Source organism: Branchiostoma belcheri, unplaced genomic scaffold (genome assembly GCF_001625305.1).
Source record: "Branchiostoma belcheri isolate BF01 breed outbred unplaced genomic scaffold, Haploidv18h27 scaffold5, whole genome shotgun sequence".
NCBI lineage: Eukaryota > Metazoa > Chordata > Leptocardii > Amphioxiformes > Branchiostomatidae > Branchiostoma > Branchiostoma belcheri.
The window spans coordinates 4,746,329-4,766,383 of NW_017804131.1; the positions used below are offsets into that span (position 1 = coordinate 4,746,329).

Consider the following 20,055-nt stretch of genomic DNA (forward strand, 5'->3'; position numbering starts at 1 on the left):
TATCAGATTTTTTTGTGATTTCAGAAAAGAACGTCGTAAAAACAGCCATGACTTTGATGCATGTCCTTTTAATACACCCTTGTTGAGGCTTATACGTGAATGTAAATTACAAGAAGAGATTTTACTATAATTGTGCAGTATCTAACTTAGATTTGTATAATGTACAACATTATCAATTGACAGTGTTACTGTAACTGTTTTGTAATAATTCGTTAGAGTTATGTAATCATTTGGTAGGGGTGATGTGAGGCTTTTGTACTTTGGCACAATCACAAGGATCAGTGCAATGATTAGGATAACTACTTGTTACATTTTGTATGTCTGGTGGATATGACGAGATGTAGTTTATTATTCATAAGTGTATCTTAATCACTTAATTAGTTGTATGTGTTGATCAGTGGAAAAATAAAGCTTCATGTGCGGACGTGGAAATCTTGATATTCATTGACTGGAGTCAATTTAATCTGAAGTCAGAAATGCAGGGTATTATGATACACACCACACCACAAAACGAAGTTGATGCTGATAAAAGGGTATCTTGACTGTTTCCATGATAAATTCTCAAACTGTGAAAGGTCGCAATTCCTGAGAACTGTTGTACATGTGTTACAACATATAAGCATTTTAGATGTACTACTTGATACAGAAGTCTGAAAAGTTAAGTAAGTCAAGCATTGGAACCTGATCCAGTATACGCTTTTGCTAAAGAAAATTCTGTCACATGATATGTCACCTCTCACCAGCACTGGTTTCATTGGACCCCAACCAAATCTGACTTCTGTTCGTCCTCAGGTCAGCGCGACCTTGGGGGAAGTGACCTGATGGACAGGGTGGAAGGGGAATCATCATCATCATGGCAACATGACATCAGGGAGTCAGGACCCTCGGCAAGAATCTCGTCTGTTTCTGTGACTCCAAATAAGTCTGAGGGACATTCGGTTGGTCACACTTGTTGGCAATGTGGGATAAGTTTTGACTCAAACCAAACTCTAGTAACCCATATGCAAATCAACCACCACTTGGTGTCAGGACCACAAGATAACAGGGAAGAATCTGCCAGGGAAACTTCTGATGGTGGCGCAGAGGCATCGTTAACTACATGGAGTGGCCAGTGGGACCAAGGAACGTCATCATCTGCCAATCCAGAACAGTCTGCGAAAAATGCACACAAGTGTTCTCTCTGTGGTCAAAAGTTTGGTACGCGTACAGAGCTATACTGGCACACTCGGACATGTCGGGGATCCAGTCAACGGAAAATGACATGTACGATATGTGGCCTGGTGTTGTCCAACAAGGGCAATCACGACAGGCACGTCAAAGCGATGCATAGCAGCCAGCGGGACTTTGCCTGTGCTTTGTGTGCAAAGACCTTTAAACGGAGTGACCACTTACGCGGCCACATGCAAAATATCCATCCATCTTGATAAGATAGTTTTTCTGGGAACTCATGTATATTACAAGGTTGGCTCCAAAATACGATTTAAGTGTGGACCTATTGTTTTTTTTATATATAAGATTCAACAGCAAGCATTATAGTGTTTCCCAAGACTTAAGATCAATCCCTCATGTACACAAAAGCCACCATCGACTGTCCTCTTCAATACATCCTGCTTTAATGCTTAGTAAGTGCTTCAATGTCCAAAGTCCTTTTCAGCTGAACAAAGTGTTCCACTATTATCTGAGCTGACATTTTTATATAATGGCAATATCTAAGCAACCCCAGGTCTAAGCTTTGACTTAGTCCAGAATTTCCATTGCTGAATGGTATTCCTCATTTCAACAGATCCTGGCAAATGTTTAGCCAAAAAATTGAACTTGACCTCTGTTCGTCCTCAGGTCAGCGCGACCTTGGGGGAAGTGACCTGATGGACAGGGCGGAAGGAGAATCGTTACCATGGCAACATGACATCAGGGAGTCAGGACCCCCAGCAAGAATCTCGTCTGTTTCTGTGACTCCAAATAAGTCTGGGGGACATTCGGTTGGTCACACTTGTTGGCAATGTGGGATAAGTTTTGACTCAAACCAAACTCTAGTAACCCATATGCAAATCAACCACCACTTGGTGTCAGGACAACAAGATAACAAGGAAGAATCTACCAGGGAAACTTCTGATGGTGGTGCAAAAGCAACGTTAACTACATGGAGTGGCCAGTGGGACCAAGGAACTTCATCTGTCAATCCAGAACTGTCTCCGGAAAATGCACACGTGTGTTCTCAATGTGGAGAAAAGTTCAAAACGCGTACACAGCTATACTGGCACACTCGGATATTCAAGCACCAGAAAACGACATGTACGATATGTGGCCTGGTGTTGTCCAACAAGGCCAATCATGACAGGCACGTCAAGGTGATGCATACCAGCCAGCGGGACTTTGTCTGTGCTTTGTGTGCTAGGACCTTTAAACGAAGTGACTACTTACGCGGCCACATGCAAAATGTCCATCATTCATCTTGATGAGATCGTTTTTTCCGCGAGCTCATGTGTATTACAAGCTTAGGATGGCTCCAAAACAGGGATTTAATTGTGAACCTATGAGGTTATTTTATATGTTTGTCAATAAGATTCAACAACAGGCATCTCAGTGTTTCCTAAGACTTTAGATGGGGGATTATATTTAATCAATCCCTCAGGTACGCAAAAACAGATAACATCAACTGCCCTTTCCAAGACATCCTCCGGTTTAATGCTTAGCAAGTGCTTCAATGTCCAAAGTCATTTTCAACTGAACAAAGTGTTCCACTATCATCTGAGCTGATATTGTTATACAATGGCAATATCTAAGCAACCCCAGGTCTAGGCTTTGACTTACTTCAGAATTTCCATTGCTGAATGGTATTCCTCATTTCAACAGATCCTGGGAAATGTTTGGCCAAAAACATTGAACTTGACCTCTGTTCGTCCTCAGGTCACCGCGACCTTGGGGGAAGTGACCTGATGGACAGGACAGGAGAATCATCACCATGGCAACATGACATCAGGGAGTCAGGACCCCCGGCAAGAATCTCGTCTGTTTCTGTGACTCCAAATAAGTCTGAGGGACATTCGGTTGGTCATACTTGTTGGCAATGTGGGATAAGTTTTGACTCAAATCAAATACTGGTAAACCATATGCAAATCATCCACCACTTGGTGATCGGACCACAAGATAACAAGGAAGAATCTACCAAGGAAACTTCTGATGGTGGAGCAGAGGCATCGTTAACTACATGGAGTGGCCAGTGGGACCAAGGAACCTCATCTGTCAATCCAGAACAGTCTCCGGAAAATGCACACGTGTGTTCTCACTGTGGTGAAAAGTTTGATACGAGTAAAATGCTACACAGGCACACGAGAGCCCATCACCAGAGAACAACGTGTACGATATGCGGCCTAGAGTTGTCCAACAGGTTCAATCACGACAGGCACGTCAAAATGAAGCATAGCAGCCAGCGGGACTTTGCCTGTGCTTTGTGTGCAAAGACCTTTAAACGGAGAGACCACTTAAACAGACACATGCAAAGAGCTCATTCATCTCAGTGAGATCGGTTTTCTGGGAATTCAATATGTTTCAAGGAGGACCCCAAAATGGGGACTTAAAGTGTTTCTTATATATGTGTTGATAAAAGTCAACAGCAGGCATTTCAGTGTTAACCAAGGCACTAGACTTGAGATGAGGGATTATATTTCCATGATATCTCTGATACACAAAAATATAACATCAACTGCCAATTTCAAGATATCCTGGTTTAAATACTTTGCAAGTGCACCAGTGTCCAATGTCATTTTCAGCTGAACAAACTGCTACACATTTTTACATCATCGCAATATCTAAGAAACCCCTGGTCTAAGCTTTGACTCCGTTTTACACTGTTGACTGCTCTGTGGATGCGACAAATCATGGACATATTACCAGTATTCACACGCTACACACATTATGTAAACCTGGAGTACTGTTGTGTAGAGAGATGATTTTACTTTTTCCACCGGACCTAGTCCACAATTTCCATAGCTGAATTGTATTCCTCATTAGAATGGATCCTCGGAAATGCTTGGCCAGAAATTGAACTTGACCTCTGTTCATCCTCAGGTCGTGACCTCGCGATAGTTGGCCTGGTGGAAAGGACTGGAGGAGGCACAACCCCACGGACCAGTGAACATGGCGTCACGCAGCCCGTACCGTTGTCGGTCTCTCTGAATCCTAACTATCCCATGGGACAGGAGCTCAGAAACGTGCACACCTGTAGTCAGTGTGGAGAGAAGTTCGGGTCACAAGAGGGGCTGCGTTACCATGTGCAGTACCTGTGCAACCAGGTTCCACGGACTAGTCACAATGAGCCTCCAGGCAGTACAGACAGCCAACCGCTGGACCAGTCACACATGAGACCAGGCAAAACTGCAGAAGGGACTATGTTTTATCCATGTTCGGACTGTGATCTGAACTTCCTGTCAAACGCTAGTCTCCAGTTACACATACAGACTGACCACCAGAAGGTCCACTGTACCATATGCGGGCTGAACCTGTCCTGTAAGTCCAGTCTGGAGAGACACATCAGGGGCGTACACAAAGCACTGCGAGAACACGGTTGCGGCGTCTGCGGAAAGAAATTTAAACGGAATGACCACTTACGCGGCCACATGCAAAGCGTCCATCATTCGTCTTGCTGAGATCGTTTTTCTGGGAACTCGTGTATATTACAATGATGGCTCCGAAACAGGGACTTAAGTGTGAACCCATTGGATTATTTTATATGTGTGTCGATAAGATTCAACAGCAGGCATCTCAGTGTTTCCCAAGAGTTTAAATGGGGGTCCTTTGGGGAATTATATTTCATCAATCCCTCAGGTACGCAAAAGCAGATAACATCAACTGTCCTTTTCAAGACATCCTGGTTGAAATGCTTAGCAAATGCATCGATGTCTGAAGTCATTTGGTCGCAATATCTAAGCAACCCCAGATCTAAGCTTTGACTTAGTCCAGAATTTCCATTGATGAATGGTATTCCTCATTTCAACAGATCCTGGGAAATGTTTGGGCAAAAAAAATTGAACTTGACCTCTGTTCGTCCTCAGGTCAGCGCGACCTTGGGGGAAGTGACCTGATGGACAGGGAGGAAGGAGAATCGTTACCATGGCAACATGACATCAGGGAGTCAGGACCCCCGGCAAGAATCTCGTCTGTTTCTGTGACTCCAAATAAGTCTGAGGGACATTCGGTTGGTCATACCTGCTGGCAATGTGGGCTAAATTTTGACTCAAATCAAATACTGCTAAACCATATGCAAATCATCCACCACTTGGTGATCGGACCACAAGATAACAAGGAAGAACCTGTAGGGGAAACTTCTGATGGTGGTGCAGAAGCGACGTTAATTACATGGAGTGGCCAGTGGGACCAAGGAACCTCATCTGTCAATCCAGAACTGTCTTCTGAAAATGCACACGAGTGTTCTCACTGTGGTGAAATGTTTGACACGCGTACCATGCTATACAGGCACACAAGATCCCAACACCAGAGAACAACGTGTACGATTTGCGGCCTAGAGTTGTCCAACAGGTTCAATCACGACAGGCATGTCAAGATGAAGCATAGCAGCCAACGAGACTTTGCCTGTGCTTTGTGTGCAAAGACCTTTAAACGGAGTGACCACTTAAACAGGCACATGCAAAATACTCATTCATCTTGGTGAGATCGTTTTTCTGGGAAGTCAATATGTTTCAAGGATGACCCCAAAACACCAAAACAGGGACTTAAAGTGTTTCTTACACATGTGTTGATGAAAGTCAACAGCGGGTATTACAGTGTTTCCTAAGGCACTAGACCGTTTTGACGAGGATTATACAAATGTATTCCCACCGTCCTTCTGGAACACAAAAGCACATAACATCAACTGCCCTTTTCGAGACATCCCGGTTTAGCATGTCCAATGTCATTTTCAGCTGAAACAAACTGTTTCACTATCAACTGAGCTGACATTTGTATATTATGGCAATATCTGGCAACCCCTGATCTAATCGTTGACTCTCCATTTTACATTATTGACTGTTCTGCAGATGCGACAACTCATAAAAATATAATATTACCGGTATTCACACCCTGACCCTGCACATATTATGTAAACCTGGAAGACTTGTGTAGAGATCTTTCCTTACTTTTCCACCAGACCTAGTACAAAATGTCCATTGATGAATGGTATTCCTCATTTCAACAGATCCTGGGAAATGTTTGGCCAGAAATTGAACTTGACCTCTGTTCATCCTCAGGTCGTGACCTCGCGATAGTTGGCGTGGTGGAAAGGACTGGAGGAGGCACAACCCCACGGACCGTGGAACACGGCGTCACGCAGCCTGTACCACTGTCGGTCTCTGTGAATCCTAACTATCCCATGGGACAGGAGCACACAAACGTGCACACCTGTAGTCAGTGTGGAGAGACGTTCGGGTCACAAGAGGGGCTGCGTTACCATGTGCAGTACCTGTGCAACCAGGTTCCACGGACTAGTCACAATGAGCCTCCAGGTAGTACAGACAGCCAACCGCTGGGCACACACATGCGACCTGACGAAACTGCAGAAGGGACTATGTTTCATCCATGTTCGGACTGTGATCTGACCTTCCTGTCAAACGCTAGTCTCCAGTTACACATACAGACTGACCACCAGAAGGTCCACTGTACCATATGCGGCTTGAACCTGTCCTGTAAGTCCAGTCTGGAGAGACACATCAGGGCCGTACACAAAGCGCTGCGAGAACACGGCTGCGGCGTCTGCGGAAAGAAATTTAAACGGAGGGACCACTTACAGAGACACAAGCAGAACACTGGTCACCTGCATCACGATCAGTGATGCCAGCGTCTTTCCGTGATACTTGGAAAACATCTAGAAATGTTTTCGTTTCCAAGCACGTTTGTCCCTTCATGTTGGCCATGGAATTCAAAGAAGGTACATTGGTTATAGAGTAAATGGTCGACTTGCGTAACAATATATCATATCCATGAAAAAGAACAGTTTGTTCTTTCCAGAATTGTGCTGCTTACGTGATGTGAACAATCGTTAATTGTTAAGGAGACATAACAGTTTGATCACTATTTTCAAATCAATCTTGTACATAGATTTTGAATAATGTCATGAATACATGGTCATTCGTGAATAGTTTCATCAGGTTGGTAAGGCACTAAACGAAGAGACTTTCTTTACACAACCAAGTGTTCTATTCAGCCAACTTTTCAATGACCGTCTGCCGCCTTCCTTAGGGCAACCAATTCTGACTGGTTCACATTGCGACGAAACATTGGCTGAACAAAACACTTGGTTTTGTAAAAAAAGATTCATACATAGTGATTCTTGTGATGTTTGGATGATGTGTACATAACCTGGTAAATTGTTTTTTTAAAACTCAGTGATACTGATTGTTTTTCCAAGATTCATTTGTATTTTCTGGGATATTGAACATATCGATTTTCACATTGAGTAGAATTTTATTACTAGTAGTGTCAATTTATTAATGTTATCACATTTGTGGGAGAAAGCTGCACTTACATTTATAAAGAAAATGTGTGTGACATAAAGGGTTATTGGGTGTTGTGATAAAACCATTGTAATTGGTCTGTTGTGTTACTTGAAAGTAGTAGTTACTTCAAATATAAATATGTTCAATTACAATATGCCCTGTATTTTATTTGCACTGTATTTACATGATTAGTAAAGCTAACACTATTTGTTTCACTTTTAATCATTGGGCATTCTAAATAGCAGTAGAATGATATATTCATCATGTTCCATAGTGTAGACTGACCATTGTGTAGACTATAGTTTATGTTACAAGTTCCTAGACAATGTGATTTTGCATTCAAGCAAAACTTTTCACATGATGCCCAGTATATCAGTTTTATGTATGTATATTTCCTTATGTTCTATTAAAAGGTCTTTGCACTGAATTTCCGTGGCTACGTGTGGTGTTTACTCTAAAGTTGGCGAGTTTTTCACCATATTTTTTTTATTGTCAAAGGCAGTATCTACTATCCCAAATATTGCTGCCACCATTTGTCAGCTGATTGGACTATATGGAAATACCCGTCCTAAATTGAACTTGACCTCTGTCCATCTTCAGGTCACCATGACCCAGCAGCTGCAAGTCTGATGCAAACCATGGGAGGAGGATCGTCGCTATGGCAACACAACTTCCGAGGGATGTCGATGGAGCCAGGATTATCCTCCTCGTTTGTGTCCCAGAACACGACTCAACCTGATCAAAGCCCGGGTGGATACGTCTGTGGTCAGTGTCGCCGACAGTTCCACTCCCACCAGGCGCTAGTGACCCATGTGGAGGAGGACCACCTCTCACCACCACCTCCACCACCCTCCTATCATCTGGAAGAAGTGACCAATGAAAGAGAGCCTGATGTACAGATTGAAACACCGACTGCTACGGCAAGTCAGCAACCTCCCGCAGCAGCTTCATCTTCCAGCTGCAGTGACGTGACGGATCTAGAGCAGCATCCCTGCACCCACTGTGACAGGATGTTCAAAGCCAGGGCCAGTCTCATCAACCACTTGAAGGCACAACACGAGAAGATAGCCTGTGCCATCTGCGGTCTGGAACTGTCCAACAAGTTCAGCCACGACCGGCATTTCAAGTTGAAGCACTGTGACCAGCGCGACTATGCCTGCTTCCAGTGTGGAAAAGCTTTCAAACTGAGGGACCATTTTAAGAGACACATGCAGAAATCGCACCCGGAGACTCCACCACAAATGTATATTTGAGCTGAAGAGATTTGAACCACGCACCTCGGTTTGTGAAAACTCCTGTGTTTCCGAATTTTACCTGACGGACAATATTTGTAAATAGAGGGACAGGACTGCTCCTCATTTCTTGGATCTCCTTTTGTGAAGCATCAAGACAGGAACTGTGGAGCAATTCAATATTTTATCCATAGAATTGAAATCAATGGCAGGAACCAATCGCGTTCATCCCTGGAAGACAAATTGCTAGTACTATTACTGTCTAAAGAGTAATATCAAACTTGTTGGTGATAATCATAAATATTTTCTGTTGCACAGTACTAGTGTTCCCCCAAACACTGTGTTCCAAGTGAACCATAGTCATGGATGACTATGGTCATGAATAATAGCAAAACTGTATAAACAAACAGCATATACTTTTATAGTCTTGTACATATTAACAAACACAGAAGAACAGATACATATCATTACATGTACACGAAGGTTGTAATGGAAGATCCCTTGACATAGGGATACAAGATACATACTCAATGTACACATCTGAACACAGATGCAGTGGGTGATGGTGTACAGATAATCTGCATCATGTGCAAAACAGACTTTGCTCAGACTCATATGTAACATGCGATAAGTCAACCGAAGACGTCAGAACTCAGTTTGGATTCTTTCGCCTCCAGGTCACCATAAAACGAGGACCAGTCTGCAGGAGGAGACGGGAGGAGGAGGATCATCACTATGGCAACGTGACGTCAGCAGATCCGAACCGCCTCCGTTCTTTGTTTCTGGAGGCCCGGGAGATCAGCGTTGTATTTCATGCGGGAAAACGTTTGACTCGCATCAAACTTTAGTAAGCCATGTCCAGCTTCACCACCAGTTATCTCAAGTCCCTTTGCCTAGTTACTACACAGAGATGGCGGGAGACTCTCAATCCGGTGCAACGACCTCTTCTGGGAGTGACTTTACTAGTCCATTACTACCTAGTTACCACACAGAAATGGCTGGAGACTCTCAACCTGGTGTAACAAGTATGGTAACCAAGTATGGTAACCAAGAAGGGACAGTAGAGGACCATCCAACGTTCCAGTCCCCTGTAGATGCCGCTCGGTACGCTAGGTTATATCGCCAGAAGAGAGAGTGTGCCATATGCGGCGCAGAGCTGTCCAACAAGTATAACCACGACAGGCATGTCAAGTTGAAGCATAGCGACCTCCGTGACTTCGTCTGCACCTGGTGTGGGAAGGGTTTTAAGCTGAGGGAACATCTGCAGAGACACATGCAAAAGAACCACATGCCCTCATGATGACACATCTGGTCACTGGGTTCAACGAAAACACAGAAACATAGAAATGAGCAAATTGATAAGAAATCGCTTTCTATTTGTCGTACGTTTCACTAGACCTGACCGCTTGCAATGTAATTTTTATGCACAATCGTAATACATCGTAATTATAGCTGCACTAGATGACTGTTCCTTTTGCTTTTCTTTAGTAATGAATGATTAACAAGAAAAAACGGTTGATATATATAGTGGCAAGAATGTACTTGTATTAGTTGATAAACTTATAGGTTGATGGTTACATGTTTGTACAAGCTTTGAAGCAGGTGCCGATCATAGTAACTTGATATCGTAAGAATGTGCTAGACATTCCTTTGTTACTAGTACTTATAATTCATGAATTTACTTGTTTTACGGTTGACATTTTGTAATTCAGACCTGGTAGTGCTTGTACTGTTGGCGTAGTGAAAATGTAAGACTTTCTGATGTGCTCTTTTGCCTTTCTAGTTTAGTTAGAGTAGACCAGGAGTAGTACATAGTGTCTGTATTGTAATCTCGCACCTCTACAAAGTTTTGAGTTACATATCTTACATGTGTTGATGTTTTCCCGTTTGCTCGTAGGTAATATACAAATTTTGTTCAAATATATGACTCAAGTCTTCATTGTGTGACGTTTATATATAAGAGTTTAATTGGTCTTGGCACTACATGTAGTATTGAACTTCTTCTTCACATATCATCAGGCTCACACAGTGTAGAAGATGCCATGTGCATGCAGTAACTCTAAAGTTAATACGCAATAAATGTTATAACTCATGATTGATATATACCATTAAGAAACAGTAACCTCTACATGTATGTGATTCAAAAACCATTTATCTATATGAATTGTGCAAACACTCTATATAAAAGAAAATTATTTATGGCAATCACATCGTATTTCCTTTGCCCATAGAAATGGAAGGGAGCTCCGCAGGTCCACAGCAGCCACTGCAATGGAGGGAGGTCCTCGGCACCATGCTTCCCCAGCAGTACCAACAACATGCACCAGGTGGCGCTGCTGAATCCACGTTGGACCACGACAAGCGTGGCGGCGGGAGTCTCAGCTGCAACCTGTGCGGCAGACGGTTCCTCAGGAGGCAGAACCTTGTGAACCACAAGCGGGAGGTACATGAGAAGATGAACATCGTGGTAAGACAAGTATTATACTCAGGTCACCCTAAACCCTAGGGTCGTTCAAAACTAGGGTAGCCCTATAAATTAGGGTCACCCTAAACTTGGGTCACCCTTAAATGCTCAAGCGTGCCAAATCCGTTTGGCATGAAACAATACACGTGAACATGCTAAACTTGCGTGGAATGTAGAGACTCGACATGTGTAAATCGTCATTTTCCTGTATACCTGATATTTGTTTGTAGTTTTAACCAAGAAATATGCGAAGTGAATTATTAGCCATGTTATAATACTTTATTACACACATTGGCCAAGTTTCTCTCGTCTTCAGTTTCTGACTACCACTACGTTCCCTTGGTGTATTTACAGATATGTGAGCTTTGTGGAGCCGAGGCGTGTAATAAGTACAACCTGGCCAGGCATATGAGAACCAAACACAGGTGAGCTCCAACTTAACCATCTCTTTTGCCTGGCGATGTAACCAGGCCCTTATTATGAAGAAAGGGAGAAAGAAGGGAAGTGAAGATGCTGCCCATTGTTAGCCTGGAGTCCAGCCTTGTTAGCTTTGGTCCGCTCCCAAAAAATCCGTTGGGTATTAAAATACATCAGGAGATCACACAACAGATTTACTCATATCCGCCCCTGTTCGTGTCTAGCCTCCTTTCTTCCAAGGAGGTTAAATACTTGTATTTAACCTGTACTTGTTTCTTCCTAATAAGAGCCTGGTGGCGTCCGTCGTACGATGGGTTTACGACAGCAAATTGAGGGCATTCGCGAGACAGTCGTGGATGTTTCGTAGAAAATTCAGCCGTCTTGTGACCTCTACCTTTTGTGTCTTATTGTCCAGTGGGGAGCTCGAGGGGTTGTTGAAAATTCAGATCACCGCTTGTTTTGCACAGTTCACAAACACTACAAAATGTTATGCAAAGGAATATGCTAAAATATGCTCTAAAAGTTGTTGTATATGTCATTAACATTTTTATAAGGTTCTGTTCAGAATATTTTCAGTTTTGGGGCAATAATATTAGATAGTGACCTCTAAACAAAGCTGCGCAATAACTTTTTTCTCTTTCCATCCATTCTTCCAGCGACAGCCGTAACTACACGTGTGCGTGCGGAAAGTCCTTCAAACTGCGGCACCACATGACGCGTCACATCATGAACAGGTCGTGCGTAGACCCGCCCTCAGTCCCGCCAGACACCTAATCTCCAAGCAGATCCTCGATGGCAAAATCGTATCCAGCCGGTTATGCAGTATCCAATTAGCCAAGCAATGCCAATGCCAATCGGCCTAAAAGGGGGGTATAATTGGCCAGAGGCAAATGGACCCTCTCTTGCCGACCAACTCCTCTGGCCAATTATATCTCCTTTTTAGACCGATTTCTACTATTTATTCAGCCTGCAAAGGATAGTCTCTACCAGAATAGTACCATAAATAGTAGTCTCTACCATAAATAGTAGAAATCGGCAAAGGGGGAAATCATTGGCCAGAGGAGTTGGCCGGCCATAGAGGGTCCAGCTTGCCTGCACAGAAGTCTGGTGGAGACTGCCATCGAGGCTACGAATCGCTTGTAAACCCATTAGCTCCACTAATTAAGCATTGCTATTAATAAGGAGGTTATATCTGCCCTATAACCTCCTTGCTAAGCCCATAAAGAGGGGTAACGATACCGTTTTCAAAAGAAGTGCTCCTCCCTGCATGTTCCAGTGTCAGTAGAGGCCTCGGTGGTGGCTAGACATAACATACCATGGCCACTGCATTGCCTGTTGGTTACGATTTAGCCACCAGTGATGAAGGAAAGCAAAATGGTTCCGGTGATTGAATATGATACGTAACTGCATACATGTAGCTTGAATATGTTAAGTAACTGCATACATGTATTTTAAACATTAACATCGACATCGCCCCCGTCGCATTTGAAGTCCCTATCTGTCGTGTAAGATTGTACAGGGTTGCTTTGGTGGTGAAGAAGCAATGCATGATTGGCTTTCCAGGGCATCACCGTAGAGTGGTGCCTTAAATTGTCACTGACCGATCCACCCTGATTAACAAATACATAAGTAAATAGAATAAAGTCAGGATTTGTAATTAAGAAGACCCTACTTGTCCACAGACCAGGAAGGCGCGATACAAGGGTGGGCTTTTCGAGAAGACATGGGCATGGAAAATCAAGTTGACAGAGTTCTAGCACAAAAAAAAACTTTTACTGTTTTAAGGAATAATATATGTTTGCCGATGTACAATATAGATTTACTTTGTCAATAGTCATGACTTTTAAATCATGTTATCTTCAAATTCCTTACCAAGGTGCATGTTACGTCTAAACGTCGTTTCTTTTTGGTATTTAAGCTAGTTTTCATTACTTGACGAAATTCTGTTGTAACAAGGACATTGTATCCTTGGTGCATGGGTCGTTTTGCCTCCGTCAAGTTTTACCTTTACTGACATTCAAAAACATCGGATTGCAATTTGGATATACATTGTATACCACAGCAAGACGCGGGCGGCTAAGCGTAAGCTAAAGCCCTGTTACTAGTCTACAGAAGTTTGTAATTATTGCAAATCCAAGGTTGTAAAATTTAGGGAAATATATTGAACGCTTGTGTCGCCAGGGGAGTATACTGAACTTTGTTGTTGTAAATATGTTTTTGGCAGAAAATAAAGTGGTTTGAAGCTGATAAAAGGGCTCTTGATTTTATGATGAAAATGCCATGACGTGTTATGATGTAACAGTGGTATCGCTTTGTGAAATACATGTAGTCTCTGCGCGCAACTTTTCACAAACTCTTGTGGCGCGCGCGGATGTCATCCATGTAAAAAGGTCAGTGTGGTATAAATATAATAGACACGTTTATAGTGATAAAAACCACTTTTGTAATTCTACTACTTTTTTAGTCAAAAATTCTTCAAGACCTGTCGCATAATTTGATAGGTTACCAACGTAAATCGATCCTGTACCCATGTATCCGGGTGACATGTTCCTGAAGTGCTTTTGATGTTTTCCAACTCAGAGTTGCACACGCCACGGGGTCTCCATATAGGGCCCTTCGCCAAGTGCTTTTCCACTTCTCTCTATTGAATTTTGTCCGGGCGGCATTTTCCCCTTGGCATAAGAAAGGTCTTGCGCAAGTTGAAGTTCTCTGTGACAGTATTAGAACGTGGATTTTCAGCTGAGTTTATCGGAATCTATTTATGTGTGTGGTGTAGTTTTGTAAGGATTTTGAATGAGGACGTACCATCACAACTGTTCAGTCAGCATGGAGCAGACTTAGGACGGAAGTGACGACGCCAATCGCTCAGCTCAGAAACATAGGAGTAGTTTGTTTTCGAGTTTTCCCGCAAGAATGTTTTCGGTAAGTTCTTTAACTTCTTTTACAAATTATGTTGGAGTTTTGCTTCTTAGATCTCAGCCATTCTTTCTAAGATGTCGAACTAATTGCTAAAACATTGGTTATTAGCAAATACATCGATACGAGCGATATGAATTTCAATGCTAAACTACATGTTTCATCATGGGCGTTCTTACTAAATCATTTACTAGTACACTGCTCGGATTTGATCGGACGTACTTCAGAGAGCCAAAAGGCCAGAGGCGAAAGTTGTTATTTGTTTATCTAGTTTCTTTCTATCTGTCTGGAAAATGTGTATAATGTACACGTATACATATAATAGTCAAATCATCAAAACTTGTCATTCGTCAGTAAAACCAACTTTCGAAGTTATTACAGTAAAGCATCAATAATGTTTTGAAACTTTGTTTAATTTTGTGTCAAACATAAAGAGCATCTAGGAAATTTCCTCCATTTTCGATATATTTACGTTATGCTTCACTGTAGTGAACGATTTATGATATTCAGCTAGTGTTACAAATATATACTTTAAAACAGTTAAGCCTGCTACAGATGTAAACCACCGTTGCTATAGCGGTCTGTGTGTGCATGTTGTTATGCAAGTATAAATGTGGCGATCCTCAAGCGGTACAGAAGAACACTTCTATTTAGTTATACAAATTGTAAAGAGTCTTGTGTGTTTTCGCGCCACTGCGCTCACTACTGAAGAGTCAGCTGAAGAGCGCTCCACGGTCGTCGCCATCACTTAAAAGGTTACATCTGTTCAATAAATAGTAAGAGAAATTTCCTCAAGTACCGGCTGATGTTGTAGAGTCAATGGAAATTTACAATGGAAAATTTTGTCTTGTATTATGTTTTTAGCCGCAAAATTTTGGACATTTTAGATGTGTAAATAACACATAAAGTGAAATATAGTGATTTTTCACCTGGAAAATATACAAATAATTCAATCATAAATCAATCAAGATGTGATGGAAAGCATGACTTTTTTGTTGGCTGCAGTTCACGATGACACCAGTAGGTGGTGACCTTCCAGCCCGATGAAGCCCAAGCTGTTACAGATGACCAATATGTTCGGCATTAGGAAGTATTATGTAAGTATACTATTAAGTATTATGTTTAACTGATTCATTATATTGTTTCACTTACTTATTACAAAACATATATTTTGTTTAAATGATTAATTATGTTGCTTCATTTGCTTAGTGCCAAACTTAAATAGACAAATAGATTTTTAAAAAAGATGAATGTCTACCTTAAAAGTTTGTATCATAATGACTATGTTTCTTATTTCTTATTTTGGCCTGAAGTTTATCTGCCAACTTACATCCATTGCAAAGATGTGACCATGATGTTATTCTGGTCGCTCATTTTTTCAGAGGGAGGATCTAGAGCACTTCACACCCCGGGAACGAGAAGACTGGGTGTTAGAGCAGTTCGCGGCTTATGACGACGAGCTCAGAAACAACCCTGGGGACGACTTTGTAGAAGACGTGCTGAAGAGACTACAAAAGGTTTGATCTTCGAACAAAGTTTTTTTTCCCATTTCATTATGACTATCGTGTTTCTTTATGAAATACAACATGCATTAATGAGCGAGGTAAAAAGCACACAGAGAAGTCCTAGTCTGTTCCTACCAGGTTTCGGGAAGCGGCTGGAAAGAGTAGAAATTTGCCAAATAGACAGATAACATGCCAGGGACTTAGGTCCGTTAAAAAGTACGGTTTGTCGCTATCTAGTCCTACTATCTTGTCCATAGTCCCAGTATAATTCTAGTCTATTACATGTATATCCACTTTGCGAGAATGATCATGACTCTGACCTGCGAGAATTTATTTTTTACTTTTCTGCAGGAGACGAAGAGGTGGATCTCCTGGAACCATCGTGCCTTCGGTCCCGTCAAGTCACGTGCCCAGATCCTGCATCTCTCGCAGTGGGTGAAAAACCTGAAGCGCAGAGGTAGGTTTTCCTTCAGGTATTAACATATCCCATGTCTTAGGGATTTGGGGAAAAGGAACATCCACAGAATCTCGAGTTATTCCGTTAAAAAACAACAAACACAAAATGTCAACTGAAGTGACGTCTGACCCACTACCACCCCACCCCCCACAAGGCCCATTTTTCAACTTGACCCTCGTCTCCCCAACGGTAAGCTGGCTACAAAAAATCATGACCATCCATCCATGGCATGAAGAGCTATGCTGCATACATCCACAGTCACCCCAACATAGCCAGACCGAATGCATATCCTTCTGGCGAAGGTAACAAACCTAGTCACTAGTCTCTCCCTAGCCCTTAGAGCTGGCTGTGTAGGTAAGCCTGAATAGTCTGAATTCCAGGCTAAGCATACTCATTTGTCACTCATTCCGTCACCCCCCCCCCAGGTTTTATCTACACGTCAGGAGACAATGACGATGACGTAGACGTGCTGGACCAGTTCGAGGATCACGTGCTGAGGTTCGACATCCTCCTGGACACGTTCAAGGCGAACATCTACAACCCGCTGGCAGACTTCTTCTACGACGACGACGACGCCGCGCTCGAGCTGCAGGACATCATCTTTGAACTGGACTCCGGTGAGGGAACCGAAAGTCTACTATTTTCTGACATTTTAAAAATTTCCTTTAATGCCTTGCAATTTCCACTTGTATTTTAGACTCGTAGTTATAATAAGTTGATCACGGTTCTGGATACGACACACTCTACCCACTGGGCTATCGCGCCAGTTTAGGCGAGAGAATTCGAATATCTTGCTCTATTCCAAGTCTGATCAACGTACTTTAAAGGGAGACATTGCAGAATATATAGAATACCATGCAGTTTTCTTTCCATGTATTTATCCATGATACGTTCGTGATCAATAGAATCTCTAGCCTGGGTACCATCCCCAGTAGTATATTCGCAAACTCTCTACCAGTTATAGAGTTTGCGAATATACTACTGGGGATGGTACCCAGGCTATAGAATCTCCTGATCGCCCCCTTCTCTTTACCCCAGCTCTGGACGCCTGGAAGGGTCTGATGAGTTGGGATGACGTGGACGCATCGCTCTTCACCTTCGCCAGTAAGGGGTGTGTGGACGGGCTGACGTGCCGGCAGGGGCAGCGGGACTTCGGGCTGGTCCTGCGGCTCCTCCCCGACCTCAGCGAGAAGGCCCACGAGAGCCTGCGGCTAGTCCGGCGGTGGCGTCTCATGCAGGCCGTGGACAAGGCAGAGGGTTCCTCGCCTAGGAAGTACGGCAAAGGAGACACACCGGCCAAAGGAAAGTCCTCCAAGAAGCACGGGGCCGCCAGAACGGACGAGGACGAGCTGAGAGACGAAGACGAGCCGCCGACCGTGGACGACGAGCAAACCACCTTTTCCGTCGAGATCAGCAAACGCAGGAAGTTCAAAGGACAATACGGGAACGCGAAGTCTGATCTGGCGAAGTACGAGAGCCGCTGTCAGGAACTCGAGTCACAGATACAGAGCGAGAGAAACAGGGTCAAGGACCTGGAGAAACAACTGCGGGCCGCTCAGAGGAAGTTCAACAAGTTCGAGAACGAAGTGCGCGGGGAGAAGCGGAACTACAGGAAGCTGCGGGAGAGGTTACAGGCCATGAAGAAGGACAACAAACAGCTGGAGTCTCACCTGGACAACACAACCGACAAGTACCACTCTGTGGTCGCACAGATGCAGCAAATACTGCGCAGGTTCGGCGACGTTTTCATTTCTCCTCATGGTTTGCCAACGTTTTTGGCAATAACGTGGAGTATTTGTTCCACAATGTTTGTTTCCCATATGCATGATTAGTTCATGCAAGGTTCATGTGCAATTTAAACGCTTAACGTACACCATGTCGTCATACGCCGTTTACGTTCATATTCCTGTAGTAGTTTCTTAGAATAGACTTACTGTATTAATCACATTGTCATTTGTTGCCATACATTGTACCATGGGCAACTGTCGAGCAATAAAGTTCATTCATTCAATTAATTCATTTCAAGATTCTGGAGCTTATGTATGCTCGTCTTGCCGTTACAAGCCTTTACAATTCGTCTTAGTTATAGATTAGGAGATGTTTCAGAGTTGATATGTCGACGTTTTGTCCTAACGACAGGTCCAGACAGCTGCGGGAGTACCAGAACCAGGCTAAGGAGAAGGTGGACGGCTCCCAGAAGGAACTGAAGGAGGCGAACGAACAGATCAAGGCGCTCCTCAACGAACGGAAAGTCCTGAAGCGGAAATGTGCCTATCTGCGGACAAGAGCGCAGAACAACGACGCCAAGGCTGTGTGAGTGGTTTCGTAGAACACGTGGTTGTGGTGTGGGTCTGCAAGGGTTTTCCGTAATCATTATTCGGGAGATTTTTCTATACAAATCAGTGATCTATATCTAGAACGACAGTCAATTGTGGGTAAGAAACTTTACCTCATAGTATATTTGGAAAGTAACATTTTTGAAACATACAAAAGGGAGACAAAATTAGTAAGGTTTTTTTTCCTTTGACAGGGCTATGGAAAGTCAGTTGGATAAGACCAAGGAGCACGGTCAGTTCACGGAGAAAGAGCTCTTCAAGGCTAAGGAGGAACTGAAGAAGCTACAAGACAAACTCAGTATCAACGAGAAGAAGACACAGAACATGGAGGAAAAGTTCGTTCTTATTCACTTTCTCTTATCACACTATTCAATCTTTAAGTCCAGGTGTTGAAAGCTTATTTCACGCTATAGTTGTTTACATAGGAATTGAAAACAAGCATCTCTCTCAACAGATAATGTCATTGTGTATGACTAACGTGTTAAAATCCTGTTACGCAACAACACACGTGCATGTATGCCTGGCTAAAGGAGTTGTGATTCTGTAGGTTGTTCCAAGCGCAGGAACGCGCTGATACCATTCTCAAGGAACTTAAGGAGAAGGAGAAACGAGCAGAACAACTGGAACAGGAGCACACTCAGCTACTGGACATCTTTAGAGGTAGGCCTTAAGACCTTAAGTGTAGATAGTGTTACGATCATTCTTCTGACTGTTACGATCATTTTTCTGACTTCTTGTGATATTATACATACGTTGGACACAATAGCTATGCAATAGATTCCGTTTTGTAATATCTCACTCTTGGTTCTTTTACTTTTTCGATTCAGAACTTCCAAAACGGAAAGAGAAGCCTCTCTCAAACTACCAGCTCGACGTCATCGCTTCAAATGTTGAGGACTTCTGGCCGGACGTTGCCAAGACTCTAGGCATGTCTCGGACAACCGTCGAGCACCTTCGTCACGACTACTCCGACGAAAAGAACCGAAGTCGTGCGATGTTGTACGAGTGGAAGGCGCGGAATACCGACAAGGCGACCATGAAGTCACTAGTGGCCGCACTTATCGCGATGGGCTACGGGCATCAGGATACAAAGGCGATTTGTCAGGTACTGGAAACAGTAGTAGTACTAGTAGACTGGTTTATTAGATCTTAGCAAAAGAAATACGTGCCTGGTAGCCGTGCAGGGCTGAATTGCGAGGCTATTTACAGAGGTATCAGTCTGTAGAATGCTTATACATTTG

The 20,055-nt window shown here is 43.2% G+C and overlaps 1 protein-coding gene and 1 pseudogene across 1 annotated transcript; both read left to right on the forward strand.

The window, feature by feature from the left end:
- LOC109479898 overlaps positions 1 to 20,055 on the forward strand; it is a 64,254-nt pseudogene that overhangs the window by 43,262 nt on the left and 937 nt on the right.
- On the forward strand, positions 4,804 to 7,984 carry LOC109479885 (zinc finger protein 701-like). Its single transcript, XM_019781933.1, has one exon. It carries the CDS (start codon positions 6,155 to 6,157, stop codon positions 6,821 to 6,823), a length of 669 nt encoding a protein of 222 aa, XP_019637492.1. The 5' UTR covers positions 4,804 to 6,154; the 3' UTR covers positions 6,824 to 7,984.